The sequence below is a fragment of the Chelonia mydas genome, chromosome 4 (assembly GCF_015237465.2).
Source record: "Chelonia mydas isolate rCheMyd1 chromosome 4, rCheMyd1.pri.v2, whole genome shotgun sequence".
NCBI classification, from domain to species: Eukaryota; Metazoa; Chordata; order Testudines; family Cheloniidae; genus Chelonia; species Chelonia mydas.
In genome coordinates, this window is record NC_057852.1 from 37527919 (window position 1) to 37542764 (window position 14846).

At 41.7% G+C, this 14846-nt stretch overlaps 1 protein-coding gene across 9 annotated transcripts in view; it reads right to left on the reverse strand.

The window, feature by feature from the left end:
• NDST4 (N-deacetylase and N-sulfotransferase 4) overlaps nucleotides 1-14846 on the reverse strand; it is a 253236-nt gene that overhangs the window by 112528 nt on the left and 125862 nt on the right. For all 9 annotated transcript variants that reach the window (XM_043545412.1, XM_043545411.1, XM_037897103.1 and 6 more), the window contains exon 4: nucleotides 2146-2233. In XM_043545412.1, coding sequence (XP_043401347.1) covers nucleotides 2146-2233 — 88 coding nt within the window. The remainder of the gene's footprint in view (nucleotides 1-2145; nucleotides 2234-14846) is intronic.

Consider the following 14846-nt stretch of genomic DNA (forward strand, 5'->3'; position numbering starts at 1 on the left):
CAATGGCATGCCTCAACTCATTAAGTAACTTTGTACTATTTTAGTAACCCTTATAAATCTCTGGAGAACACACATACATACACATGAACACATTCTCTCTATGCCAGTTACAAATGAAATATTGATCATATTCAAATCAACTGGGAAGAGAACCTGAAGATTACACATGAAGTAATTTTTAGTGAATTGTGGTGGATTGAGAGGAAACTGAAGATTAACAAAAAGAAATAAACCAAAATTGCAAGTCAGTATTTTGAACTGAAAAAAGCCCCTAATACCACTACTAATATTAATTTGCTATTAATATTCAAAATAAATTTTCTTTTCCCCACTGATTTTTCCCCTTTTGCATTTCTTGCACTTGCTGGGGTGGGCAAACAGCATCTACATGAAGAACTGATGTCTATGGAACTCTATGGTGGGGCATTATTAAACAGCATCCTACTATTCCAAGCACAATATAATGGTCTACTTTTGTTTTACTCACCTTATTATAGATAATACCAGTAAGAAATAGTTATACAAGCAGGTTAAGATGCAGTGGGCAAAATACTGACATCCTTATTTAGTCCTCCATTCTTGGACAAAACTTCTGATTTCACTGAGAGTTTCCTGAATAAAGACTAAGTATCACCTGACTAAGGACCAATTGGTCCATGATCATGAAGAGCAACATTAGCTACAGCAACTCCCTGCAATTTTTCCTTAATATCACTTTATACCCCAGCCCCTGTCAACTTTCTCTGAAAAGCTTTTCAGTTGGTCTCAAGAGACCTAAATTCTACTCCCAGCTCTGTCACAGCCTTGCTGTATGATCTGCAGCAAATCATTTCATCTCTCGTTTCCCTCAGACCCTTTGTCTGGTCTATTTAGTCTGTAAACTTTTCTAGGAAGGGATTGTCTCTCACTATGTGTTTGCACAGTGTCTAGTACAACGGGGCCCCGATTTCAGCTGCGGGAGGTAGGTGTTACAATAGTACAAATAAACAATAGTTTTGGCTTCTTTACTCTATTCCTCTCTCAAATTTCTCTCCTCTATACCCTTTTATTTCCCATCCCCCAACATACACAAACTCTAGTTCCTAGCTTTTTAAGCTTATGCCTTTATCCTTTTGCTTCTCCAACTCCAGTCAAGTTTCCCAGCTTCTTTAATATAATGCAACCAACAGTCCCTTTTGCAGTATGGTTGACCTAGTTGGGAAACTATGTATTCTAGAGGTGACACTTCAAACAGGAAAAAATGCTAGACTTACAACGGAATACTCTGGAAATTGCCTCAGTTCAAATAAATGACTGAGTGCGTATCCTACTGGTCCTCCCAGTACTGGGTGTCATGTAAGTGATGGTGGGGGAGGGAACAGTGAAGAAGCTGGGCAGTCTGAATGGATGGGGCAGGGCAGAGGGGTTACCAAGGTGGTTTAAAAAGGGAGGAAAATGGAGAAAGTGTAAGGGAGAAAAGTTGAGGCATAGAGAAGCGCATGTGAAGGAGACAGTTAAGTGTGCTGAATCAGGCAATGCTAATCTTCCAGAGAAACATTGGGTGGGTAAGAGGAATCTATTGGTTACTCAGAGTTAGTAAGGAAAAATATGTTTTATTTCAATTTAAAATTTGTTTTAATGAAGATTTTGGCATAACGAGGACTTTAAAGACAATTACAATTTTTAAAGTTTTCTCCTAATATTATTGCTATTGGGTTGCTTTCTAATCATATTGAGACACGTCACAGCGTGTGTCACATTTAAATATTGCTGCTTCTTAGGAGATTGTGGCACGCATGCTTTTCATTGCACTTGTGATATTGCAAAAAGCCTGGAATGACACCCAGGCTGTCCTGTCTTTACAGAATTGTTGTCAGTTAATTTGCTTTCCTTATCACCCTAAGACTGACAGGATACCCTTCAGAAAATGCAAAAACACTTCATGTCCTTCAGGGACTGATCAAAAGACTTTTGAAGTCAGTGGGATTCCTTCCATTGCTTCAGTGGGCCTTGGATTGGACACTAAGTACCTGATATGATGGAACACAGCACTTTCCCATTGCTTCTCTGAGTCAGCAATGATAAATAGACAGTGCTAAAAACTAGGTTTAAAATCCTGATATCTATTTAATTGTAGCTACTTGAGAGCACAAAGTTCCTTCTTACCTGTGTGGTAAAACTTTCCTGAAAATCCAAGGTTGAAGGTAAAATTTGCAACCTGAGTGCGCAGTAAATTTTGAGTCTCTAGTAATGCCTGAAATAAATAAGAAATTAACATGCATTTAGAAAAATAAATATAAAATTTAGGAGTGCTTCATATTAAAATTTGTGTCCACTGATGAGACATAAAATTAAGGTCTTCTTTAAATATGTTCTGTGGTTTGTTGTTGGGGTCATTCTTTTTTTATTTAGTATATTAGTGAATACATTTGGGAATTTAAGAAGGTGAGGGACCAATATCACTGGCAAGAGTACCTAGCTTTGTAATTTAGAGTAACAGAAACAGGGCAAGATCCTACATCGACTTATACATGTTTAGATGTTTGGCAATATTGGAACTCAGGTCTCTAAACATAACAATGTACTAACCAACTGAACCAGCATAAATGCTAAGTTTATATGTAAAACTTGAATAATGAAATTTGCTAAAACTCAAAATGCAATAAAGGTATTGCTTGCCAACCTGGGCATTAAAGGCTTTTGGTTTCACTTACCTGTAAAAACTTTAAAATTGATGCTTGTAGGCCAAATTTAGCCATGGTATAGCCCAGTGAAGTCAGTAGGGAGTTGTGTCCATTTACCTCATGGCTATGGTTTTTATTATGTTCTTCTTTATTTTTTCTAATAAAATTTTATGCTCCTAAAATGTGCAAGTCTGATTGCACTGGAGACAGAATAGCTTCTGCCAGCTACCCCTACTGCCTCATCAGTGTGTCTCAGGTCAATTCTGTGTACAACATCTGTAGAAGTAAAAGAGAAGTCTCTGCACACTTTTAGCCTTTGACCTCACTGATGAGACTGCCAAGCAGTGATGCTTTTACTACATGAATGTCTCTCCACTTGGGACTCACCAAACTTTTAACATCGGTCATACTACAGATACCAGCTGGATAATGCTTTCATGTCTCTATTAGCCTGGCCAGTTTTGAATTGATGAAGAGCTCTAATTATCAGCAATCTTTTGAGTCCCTATCATGTTGCTCTTAAGAAATAGTCAAAAGATATATTAACAAAGTTCATCGTAGTCAGATATTTATATTCTTCCACTGTTCAAAGAAAGAGGCAGGCAGTAGCCTACAGGTATTTAAACTCCAGCTAATACCTCTTTTCATGGCATGGACATCTGGTCACTAATCATTAAATTCATCAGTTACAGGAAAATGCTTTGCCCAGTTGTCTCCGTGTTTGAAAGCTAAAAAGCATTTCTGACCACCGACTAGCTATGAAACATATATGAAATTAACATGTATCTTAGCAGCTGATGTCTGTGCTTATGATAATAGACAACTAACTAAATGTACATGATTTGGGACGTACACTGGGCTTCCACACAACTTAAGAGACAGTCAGCAAGTTTTTATTTTCCTTTATTTTTAAAAATAAATATATACAGAGTTTTAAGGTAGAGGTAACAAGAAGTTTAAGAACCGTTATCCAAGGAAATAAATTAGTAAGGGGCAATAACAAGTGAAATCTAACTACAGTAAACTGTGTGCCTTAGCACTGAATATTAAGAGATCAGTATTGCCTCCAGCCTATCTAGTTATACATTTATTAACTAGATTATGTCCTTTTTGTGACCTCCATCACAGTACATCAGTGCTTGATCCACACATTGTAATAGGACACATTATGTTTTATGAGACCAAATACAAAGGGAATTGTTATACAAATATAACAATTATGTTCCAGTATACTATAATTATAAAATGAAGATGGTCAGCACCAGAAATACTCATTGGGTCAGAGCTTCAGTGGTTGAAAATTGTTGTAGCTCCATTTAAGTCAATGGAGCTATGCAGAATGCCACCAGTTTAGAATCTGGACCATTATTTTTAGAAACATAGTTTTCCAATATATGGAGTGCTTTTTGCAATTCAGACTGGTGCACTGAGCAAAATCAATGTGGTTTGTCTTTGTGGATGAAAGATGCTGAAGTATTATCAGTTAAAACATGGTATACCAAGGTATCTTTTTTTTTCCTTTCCAAACCCCCTTGCAATGTTATTTTGTAAGATCTTATTTCGTAAGATCACAAAAAGAAGAAGAAACATTCCATCCAGGTAAGGTCTCATTAAAAGAGCAGCACAAGGATTAAGTTGTAAATCCTGTAAACTACAATCATGTGATTTTTTTCAGTCTAAAGGGTAAATCTGTCACGCAGTGTTTTTTGCTGGGCACCAAAGACCTTTTTTTTTGTCATTTCAGTATAAAGCATGTCACAGATATTCATTATCTGCAAATTAATTTAAATTTTATTGTCTCATTGTATGTTAACATTAAAGAGACACTATCAGATAGGTGAACCCTTACATTTGACCAAACGTTGATTGTTTGTAGGTATGGGGAATGTCTTACACAGATCTCAGTATCTATCTAGAAAATAAACAAACAAAAAAAAAATCAAGCCTGCCTTGAGAATAATTGAACCCTTTCCCTATTTTTAATAATTACTTTTTCAGTCAAGATTCTCATTGACTCCAGCTGGCTTCAGCAATAATTTTGCTAGGTAAATAATAAACTTTGTTGTGCTTTGTAGACACAGTCCATAATAATAGGGAGTACAGATCTGCACCACACTGGGAGAGCAGCGGGTGGTATTCAGAATGCCTCCTGGGTGCACACAGCCTGCTGCATGACTGCTCTTTTAAGGAATTAAACTTTTTACCACCTGCATAGGGTTGCCAACTTTCTAATTGGACAAAACTGAATACCCTTGCCCCCCTCCTGCCCCTTTTCCAAGGCCCTACCCCTGCCCCGCCCCTTCTCCAAGGCCTTGCCCCCCACTCACTCCATCCCCCCTCCCTCTGCCACTCGCTGTCCCCCACCCTCAATCACTTGCTCATTTTTACCGGGCTGGGACAGGGGGTTGGGTTAGAGGAGGGGGTGAGGGCTCTGGCCTGGGTGCAGGCTCTGGGGTGGGGCCAGAAATGAGAGGTTCAGGATGTGGGAGGGGGCTCTGGGTTGGGGTAGGAGTGTGGGTTCTGGGGATAAGGCCTGGGACGAGGGGTTTGAGGTGCAGGATAGGGCTCCGGGCTGGGGAATGGAGCCGAGGAGTTCGGAGTGTGGGAGGGGGCTCTGGTCTGAGGCAGGGGGTTGGGGCGCGGAAGGGAGTGAGGGCTCCAGGCAGCACTTCCTTCTGGGGACTCCCCTGATGCAGCGACATGTCCCTCGGCTCCTAGGCATCAGGGAGGCCAAGCGGCTCCTCATGCAGGCACCATCCATGTAGCTCCTGTTGTCTGTGGTTCCCGGACAATGGGAGCTACGGAGCTGGCGCTCAGGGTGAGGGCAACATGCAGAGCCCCCGTGGCTGTCCCTCTACAGAGCTAGAGGGACATGTCACTGCTTCCGGGAGCTGCACGGACCCAGATAGGGAGCCTGCCAATCCCACACCAACCAGAGTTTTAATGGCCTGGTCAGCACAGTCGAAAACTGGACACCTGGCAACCCTATGCCTGCAAGGAACCATGGTCCACTCTTCCCTGCTCCCTTTATAGCACTGTGTGACTCAGCAGATCAGGAATGGTGCAGTCCCTACATCCCTTGAGAGCAAGGATTGGTCCTTATGCAGGCTTTACAAGAGGGGTAGGCTTCTTATGCCCTCCTCACCCACTGCACAGCCACATAAAGACCATGCAGAATTTGGCCAGGAGGAAGGACAGCAGGAGTTTAAACAATGGGAATTTTACCTGATTCAGAACCAAATCTGGAGTCCTACACAGGACCCTCATTGTAGATCCTCCTCTGAGCAAGATAATTCTCCCCAAACCCTGCTGCTTTGAACTCAGTCATTCTCCACAAGATTATCTATCCATATGAAATCAGGCTGCCTTACTCCCACCTCTACTCTCAGCAGCGTCCCACTGATTTCTGGCTTTCTTCTCAGAGGAGGCATTCCCACCATCAGAGGCTAGAGAAACCTCCCCCTCCTCTGTGGACAAGCTCATCAGGTTCCTGATCTCCCTCACTCAACTTCAAAATCAGCACCTCACTTCTTATATCTGTCATCAGCATTGAGTTCACTATTCACATGTTATGTAGATTCCTTTGCAAACATTTATTTCCCCACTGCTCAGCTGAACACTTCTTCACTTTCCAACAATGTCTGTGAAGCCCCCTCTCCCCAACATCAGTCATTTACATCTGCTTCCTCAATATGCATCCCCTCTATCACCTTCTCTTCTTTACTCCACTCAGGTTCAGCATCTTCTGCTGTCCTTTGCCTTTACTCTGCTCAGCCCCAACAGATTGGCAGAGTGTCCATATATAGTAGGATTGTAAGGCTGTGTCCACAACTTCTGCACAAGTAGAAGTCCACGCTCAGAAAAAACTGGTCAACTCCTATGGTGCTTAGGTGACTACTCTTCTGTCTTGGGGGCTAGATCGAAAAGAAATTTAGATACCTAACAGCCACTTGATGCACCTAAATCCAAAATTTAGATCCTGCTCTGCTGTCACTTAAACCTGTAGGTGCCTAAATTTCTTCCAGAAAGCCAGGACCCTAGCTCACCCCTAGGCCCTGGGGGGATTCTCAGGCAGGTATTCCCCCACCTAGCTTGCCTGAGGGATTCAATCCCACAGATGTTCTCAAAGCATGCCTAACTCACATAGAACACAGTGCCACAGCACCCTCCCCCCACAAGTCATTAGAGCACTCACCTATGATGTGGGAGACATGGGTTCAAATCCCCACACTACCTGATTTGAAACAGAGACTTGAAATGAGGTCTCTGACCTCAGTACCATAACTACTAGATCAGAGGTAGGCAAACTACATCCTGTGGGCCACACCCGGCCCCTGGGACATTCCTGCCCAGCCCTTGAGCTCCTGGCCGGGGAGGCTAGCCCCCAGCCCCTCCCCCGCAGTCACGTGGGGAATGCTGTGGCCTGCCAGGCAGCACGGCTTGCGCCTGCCCACCTCCCAGGCTTTCTAATAAGCCAGTCCTGCTGCTCTGAGCGGCATGGTAAAGGGCTGGGGAGGTTGGATAAAGGGCAGGAAATCCTGGGGGGCAGTCAGGGGACAGGGAGCAGGGGGTGGTTAGATGGGGTGGAGGTTTGGGGTGGGGGCAGCCAGGGTATGGGGAAGAGGGTGGTCAGGGGACAGGGAGCAGGGTGTGGTTAGATGGGGTGGAGGTTCGGGGGGGGGGGGCAGCCAGGGTATGGGGAAGAGGGGGCACTGGATTGGCATGGGAGTCCTGGGGGGCCTGTTAGGGGGCGGGGTGTGGATAGGTGTCGGGACAGTCAGGGGATAGGGGGAGGAGGGGTCCCACATGGGGGCAATCAGGGGACAAGGAGAGGGGGGTTGGATGGGTTGGGGGCTCTGAGGGGGGCAGTCAGGGGGCGGAAAGTGGGAGGGGGCAGGGGCCAGGCTGTTTGGGGAGGCACAGCCTTCCCTACCTGGCCCTCCATACTGTTTGGCAACCCCGAAGCGGCCGTCAGGCCAAAACGTTTGCCCATGTCAGGGTTCCCTCCCCACTCTGAACTCTAGGGTACAGATGTGGGGACCCTCATGAAAGACCCCCTAAGCTTATTTCTACCAGCTTAGGTTTAAAACTTCCCCAAGGCACAAATCCTTCCTTGTCCTTGGATAAGTACTGCTGCCACCAGCTAGTGAGTTAGACAAAGATTCAGGAAAAGGACCACTTAGAGTTCCTGTTTCCCCAAAATATTCTCCCAAGCCCCTTCACCCCCTTTCCTGGGGAGGCTTGAGAATAATCTACCAACCAGATAGGTAAACAAGTTGAGCACAGACCAGACCCTAGGGTTTTTAGGACACTAAAACCCAATCAGATTCTTAAAAAACAGAACTGTATTATAAAGAAAAAAAGGTAAAAGAAGCACATCTGTAAAATCAGGATGGAAGGTAATTTTACAGGGTAATAAGACTTAAAACACAGAAGATTCCCCCCTAGGCAAAACTTCAAAGTTACAAAAAACAGGGATAAATCTCCCTCTTAACACAGGGAAAATTCACAAGCTAAAACAAAAGATAATCTAACACATTCCTTGCTATTACTTACTATTTCTGTAAGATTAGATGTATCATTTCAGTAGGAGCTGGATTACTTGCTTGGTCTCTCTTTGTCTCAGAGAGCACACACACACAGCACAAAAACAAAGCCTTCTCCCCCACCCCAGATTTGAAAGTATCTTCTTTCCCCATTTGTCCTTCTGGTCAGGTGCCAACAAGGTTAATTGAACTGAGTTACCCTTTACAGGTAAGGGGATTCTGTACCTCTGGCCAAGAGGGATTTTATATTACTGCATACGTAAAGGTTGTTACCCTTCCTTTATATTTATGAGCCCACCCCTGTACTAGATAGATTGCTCTTAATCTCTCCTGTTCAAGATGTTCCAGTTTGTATGTAATTCTTAAATGGTCATCAGCAGTGGGACTAGAACCTGGGTCTCCTAGATGAGTGCCTTAACTTCTAGATTGTAAAAGTCACTTGCATACTCTCTCTAGCCTAATGAATATATAAATATTTTATTCAAAGTGGAACAACTGCAATAGGAGAGACTGAGGGAAATCCACCCCTTGATACTCTATAGCTTAATGGTTAGGGCACTCCCCTGGAAGAAGGGAAACATAAGTTTAAGTCCCTAGTGAAAATCAGGAAGAGTTAGGATTGGAACCCCTATATCCTAGTTAAGAGCTTTAACCACTGGGTCATTAGGCGGGGCCACATTTCTCATTGTTCTTGTGAGACAGGGCATTGTTCTTGTGAGTTAGGTATTGCAATACAGAGGCTAAATCCCCTTTGTGGGTCTAGTCATAGATCGATGGTGGTATCTTTGGCCAGAGTATTTATGGGCCTCTTCATTTTTGCTTATTATGTTACCTTAAAAAAAATCCATGTTAGTTCTGAGTAAGGATTGCTGAATGGGGCCATTAGCATAGAATAACTATTTAGATAGGGTGACCCACTTAAAAAAATCTGCAGATTCTATGCTAGATTCTAAGGCAGTAATTGAACTAATGTCATTTTTTTCTGAAGTAAATTAAGTGAATCTAATAAAATAATAACTTTCCAAGGAAAGACCCACAAAGCATATTTAAGTTTGGTGAAATGTGCATGACCTCATTTTTTAAAAAAAATAATCAAAGTGTTTCTTTTAAATAGGGCACTTAAATTAAGTGGAATTTGAAGAATTTTGGGTTTCATTTTAATACTTGATTGTCAGTAAGTCTACTTCTCTCTATGACATCCATAAGATAAATCTTTTTTCTTTATATTGCATTTACACTCAGCAGTATTTTACATTAATCCATGTAATTACTTTTTGTATGTTTGAGTTGCTTTGTCTTTATTTTTCATAATTGGTGCATCTATTAAGCAGGAATGATATTTTCCCATAGTGTCTTTGTTAATTACAACTGTATCTTTCATTTGCATAATAAACTTTTTGGGGAAATTTTTGCAGTAACATTTCATAGCTAATAGGAAGCAATTTGCTTTCCTTTATTAAGTACATTAAAACTTCATGCCCTAGACATCATTGACTGTAAACATTTGATACTGCTCAAATTTAATGCACCAAGACATTTTGCTCTGCCGTATTAGGTTTTATTTATGTGCTATGTTCTGGATTGTTAGCTGCTAATGAGACTTCAGCTCTTTTTGTTCTAAGGCCTGAACACGAACCTCATTTTAATGAGTTCATTATTTGCTGTCTTCTGAATGGAAGGCAACACATTTTCCTTTTAATTAAAGGTCAAAACACCTCTGGCTAAGAAAAGTGAAGAGGTTAGCAAACCCTTAGAGAAACTGAAGGAATGGCTTTTTCTGATATCTATTCCAAGGAGAGACAGATCAGATTGGGGTGGGAGGTGTTTCTCTGGAGACCAAAGTTCTAACTTTAAGCTAAGTGATAACAACATTAAAACACAGTCGCTAGAGTTCCCTAATCATTGTAAAAAACAACACCCCCCCCCCCCAAAAACACCAAAAAACAAACCCCCCAAAGTCAGCCAAAATAATTAAAGAGGCTTTACGCAGAACCCAGATGTCTGCATGGATCAATGCCACTGCTAAAGTATGATCTGCTGTTTGAATGAGGAATGATTTATACATTGCTGAGGACAGGTGCCAGATTAATTGAGCTGCAAAAACCAGGCTCATATTTCTTATCAGTGAAAGTGAGTTGCCATCAATATTTTTGGTGCTGCTTCTAGTGAGGCAGAGAACTGTATGGTGTGGTTCGTGAACGTTTTCTTTTTATGAACATTCTATGCATATTCATGTGAAATTAAAATGGCAACTTTAGGCAGAATAAGTAATAATACAGGTATTCATCTGTATAGCACTTTGTGTTTAAAATGATGTACAATGATTAGCTATTTAGGGCAAGATTTGCTACCCTAACTCATGTTGAGTAGGATCTTAATTCACAAGACATTCCACTGGAAACATAAGGCTACTTATGAGTAAGCTACTCCTCCTAAGTAAGGGGATTACAATCTGGTCCTTAATTGGTTAATAGAGAAAGAGAGGTAACAGAGGACTGGCTGAGGAAAGTATGGCCTTCTTCACACATTTGTGAAAGGCTCACCCTTTGGTGACAGGATCACAGTCAACCACTGCTGGGTCCCTACTCTGGGAACAAGACAAAGGTTTTTCTTAATCTGTCTCTTTCTTCACATGAGGCAGCACCTGCAGCAGGCTAACCCTGCAACAAGCAAGTCACTGGCAACAAATCAAAATAAAAGCTCAGCATCAGGCCTACCTTCCCCTAGGGAGGCTCTGGCTGGTAGTAGTCTCTCAAGCAGCTCCTGAGCCCAGGCAGGCTTCTCTCCTGGAGTGAGAGCTGGAGGTCTGCTCTTCCCCCCTGCAAGCCCCCTAGTAAGCTGGGCTGTTCCCTTTTAACCCCTTCCTCCAAGCCTGGCACCTATTGAGTTTGGGGGGTAGGAGAGAGAGGGGGCAGGGCGCACACGTGACACCTACTGCAGGTGTAGCAGGGTCAGACTGAGCTCACATCTGTGATGCTGGGAGTACCTTTGAAGAAGAGTTCTGTGTGGCTTGAAAGCTTGTCTCTCTCAACAACAGAAGTTGGTCCAATAAAAGATATTACCTCACTCACCATGTCTCTCTGAGCTCACAGCAGCTTGTTAACCTTTTCCTGGCCAAAGTGGGATTTGTATGCCACATCACAACAATACCGAAAGATATGGGGGGAAAGGAGGTATTTCTGCTCTCCGAACTATCTCTGATTTGCTACTACCATCCTACAATTTCCACATCATCATCCTAGAAAATGGCCCTTACTTGGAAAAGTGTTCCAATATGTGACAAATAAGGGCTAAGTGGCTAAAGATGTGGTACCTTTCATGGACATATCATGATTTAAAGGTGATATGACAGAGTGTTGCAAACATACAGTAGCCTTCCCAATGCTCAGTGTCATAATTCATGGTGGAGGAGATCCTTGTACAGACTAGCAATTCTGTTATTACCAGTTTCTCTTCCTTTTACATATCTTATCCCCCGACACTCACCACTGTCTAATGAAATCATGCCTTGTACTTTGTACTTCCATATTTACTTCCAGTTTTCTGATGCCTCCCTTGTTCTCACTTGCTACCAATATTCTTCCAAAAAAAGCTCTCACCTAGTTAAAAGGGTGGTTCTTTAACATCTGCCATTAATGCTTTGCAGTAATATACCACAGAGGTTCCCAAGCTGTGGTCCATGGAATGCTTGCTTGAGGTCTGTGGAATGCTGACTGGTATATAGTGCTGTCTCTCCTCCTCCTTAGTAGCCGCTAATTTGCAGAAGAAAGCTAAAAATACAGTAAATTATTTCCCACTGTTTCTTTTCCATGTAAGCAACTTTTGTAGTTGTTACAGGGATGTGCATTGAACATGAAAGGGTAGCCTGTAAGGACAAGAGGTGAATCCCAGTTCCATCCCTCTCTGGTCTATGCAATGGAAAAGCCCAGCAACTCCTGATATAGCTCTTTTAATCTTCAAAGCAACGTTAGTCCTCACATCTCTGAAGTACTTAACCAAGTATCAGACTCACAGACAGGAAAATTAAGCAGAGAAATTAAATGGTCTAACACTACAGAAAGAGTCAGTGTTTACAGTCCTATGTTTGGACCACTAGGCCTGCTCGCTTTCTTAAAAAGAAGGACAATCCATTCTATTTTAGCTGTAAAGGTCCTCGTAAAAACAGACGAGGGGTTAGATCCTGACCCCACTGAAGTCAGTGGGAGTTTTACCATTTATTTCAATGGGCCCACTTGAGAAAGACAACATGAGTGTAATACAATGCTTCATTCCCTCCTGCTGGCAGGAATACTTGGTTCAGCCTATTACCATTTTGATCATAAAACATCCCCTACAGTATTGGCTACCAGATGGACATGGATCAGTTTGGCCAGAAAATTTAAATTCCATCCCTTCTCGCACATGATGCTGTACTTTGGGGCAACCTGTGGTTGAAAATTGACAAGAAACCATTAAGGTGGAGAGAGTGCCTCCATAGACAGAAATTTGGCTCATCAATATGGCTGACCTGGAAGCTAAAAATCGTGGTAATGCTTCAGAAACGTGGACCTCAGACAAATTAGAAAATATTTTGTCTGGCTTTTTAGAAATCTTTGATTAATTCCTAGCAGAGGAAAACTGAGGTGTCACTCTCCTTTTCCCCCTCTGCCCTCTCCACCCCCTCCTCGATTCATTCCTTTCCTTTTCCTTTCTTCACATTTCTTTGCTTTTTGTTCTTTTGTCATTTTCTAATCTCCCCTTATTTTGGTTAAAAAAATTAAATACAATATAAATAAAAAGAAACTTTTTGACACCATCATGTATGGATTGGCTTGGAGCCAATATCATATTATTGAGTTATGAGCCAGATTTTTAAAGGTATTTAGGCATCTGTAGATAGGTGCCTAGTGGGATTTTCAAAAGTGCTTAAATAGTTAGGTGCCTATATGGCATTGAAATCAATCAGCATCTTTAATCTCCTCTATATCTTTGAAAATCTGGCCCTTTGCAACAATTGCACAATTGGAAAACCCACCCTATATGCTAGAATCAACAAGATTTTGTCGTTTTCCATAAAACTGAGTTTGAATGCACATCATCTGTTTTTATTCGCATGTTTATGCCAAAACAGTCATTGATGATTTAATATCTCTTATTATATAATGACATAAGTAATTTTCCAAGAATACAATGCAGTGAAGTAAAACTCTTCCATACAAGCAGCTGTTGCGAAGAATAATAAAACAGATGAGTCACAATAAAAAAAAATGGTGATCACCAAAAATCATGGCAGGAAAGAAGGGTGACATTATTCCGGGGTGGAGGTAGGAGGATGAAGAAATTGAGCACTGGGGCAACTCCGATTGTTCTCTAGGCAAATGACCAGTTATAGGAAGGCAGGCCAAATTTTACACTGATTTATAGACTTATGCAATAGATCATTATGTTATTTAATATCATGAACACACAAGGAATCTTGCAAATATAGAGGAAATGATATCTAAGGCAATGGAAAAGTATTTTAAGACCCACCACTGGAAATACATCAGTAAACATATTGAAATATGGAATTAATGAAGTTGCTTGGATGCAACTCGGGTCAGAATGTGGCTTTATGTACACCCAGGGAACACTGAAGTAACATTAGCTGTTATCAAAGGCAAAAATGGACTATCTTAAGGATGACACTATGTGAGTATGATATGAACTGTGTACAGTATGTGCAAAACTTAATATAAAATAGCAAATAATTTTAAGTGTAATATAATGAAAGCCTCTAAGACTTATGAGAAGTGTCAGGATTTTATATTCTAAGGTAAGCAACCTTGATACTTATGCTGATGATCTGTCTACAGGATATTAAATAGGTTCCTGCCTGCATCACGATCTTCAAAATAATGTCCACTCTCCTCTATTTGTCATTCCACTTGTCTCCTTCTTGTACTTGCGCCTTTGTTCCCATTCTTTGTGCTACTCCTAACTCTTGGAACATCCTCTTTTGAGAGCACTAAGTTCCTCATTCTTTTCCTTTGAGTCTCCTCTGGGGGAACATGGATCAACATTCTCATCGTGCTCCCTGTCAATACCCGGCCTGGTCCGGGGAATCTAATGATCCAACCAGCGGACCAGATTCAGTGATGTAAATCCTGGTCTTGTGCCACCTGAGGCACATTGCGCCTATGCTAAGAAATCCCCCGCTCTAAACCCAGCTGTTTTAATCAGCTTTCTGCTGCTGGTTTCTATTTGAGTGTCACCTCCTCTTTTTCTTCAGTCTAATTTAAATTATCGACCAACTGCACACCACAACTTCAAATCTACCAAGACAGAACTGATAAACTTCAAGCCTCACTTTGCCCTTCATTACAGGGTACACTTCCTATGAAGCTGCATCTGTGTAAATGAGGACAGGATTCACCCCTCATACTCAATTATATAACATCAGTAATTCTCTTTATTTGTTGTGACCCTTTCCATTCCCTCTTTATTCCTTCTTTCATCTGTTGTCATTACAGCTTGTTTTTGTCTAGTTTTAGGATATCTTCTTCTGAGGTGATGTACACTCTCAACTCCCACTTAATGTTCTGGCTCTACACTTCCATTTAAATCAATGGGAACTGAGGATAATTTGCATCTCAAAATGCTCAACGCCTTGCCTGGG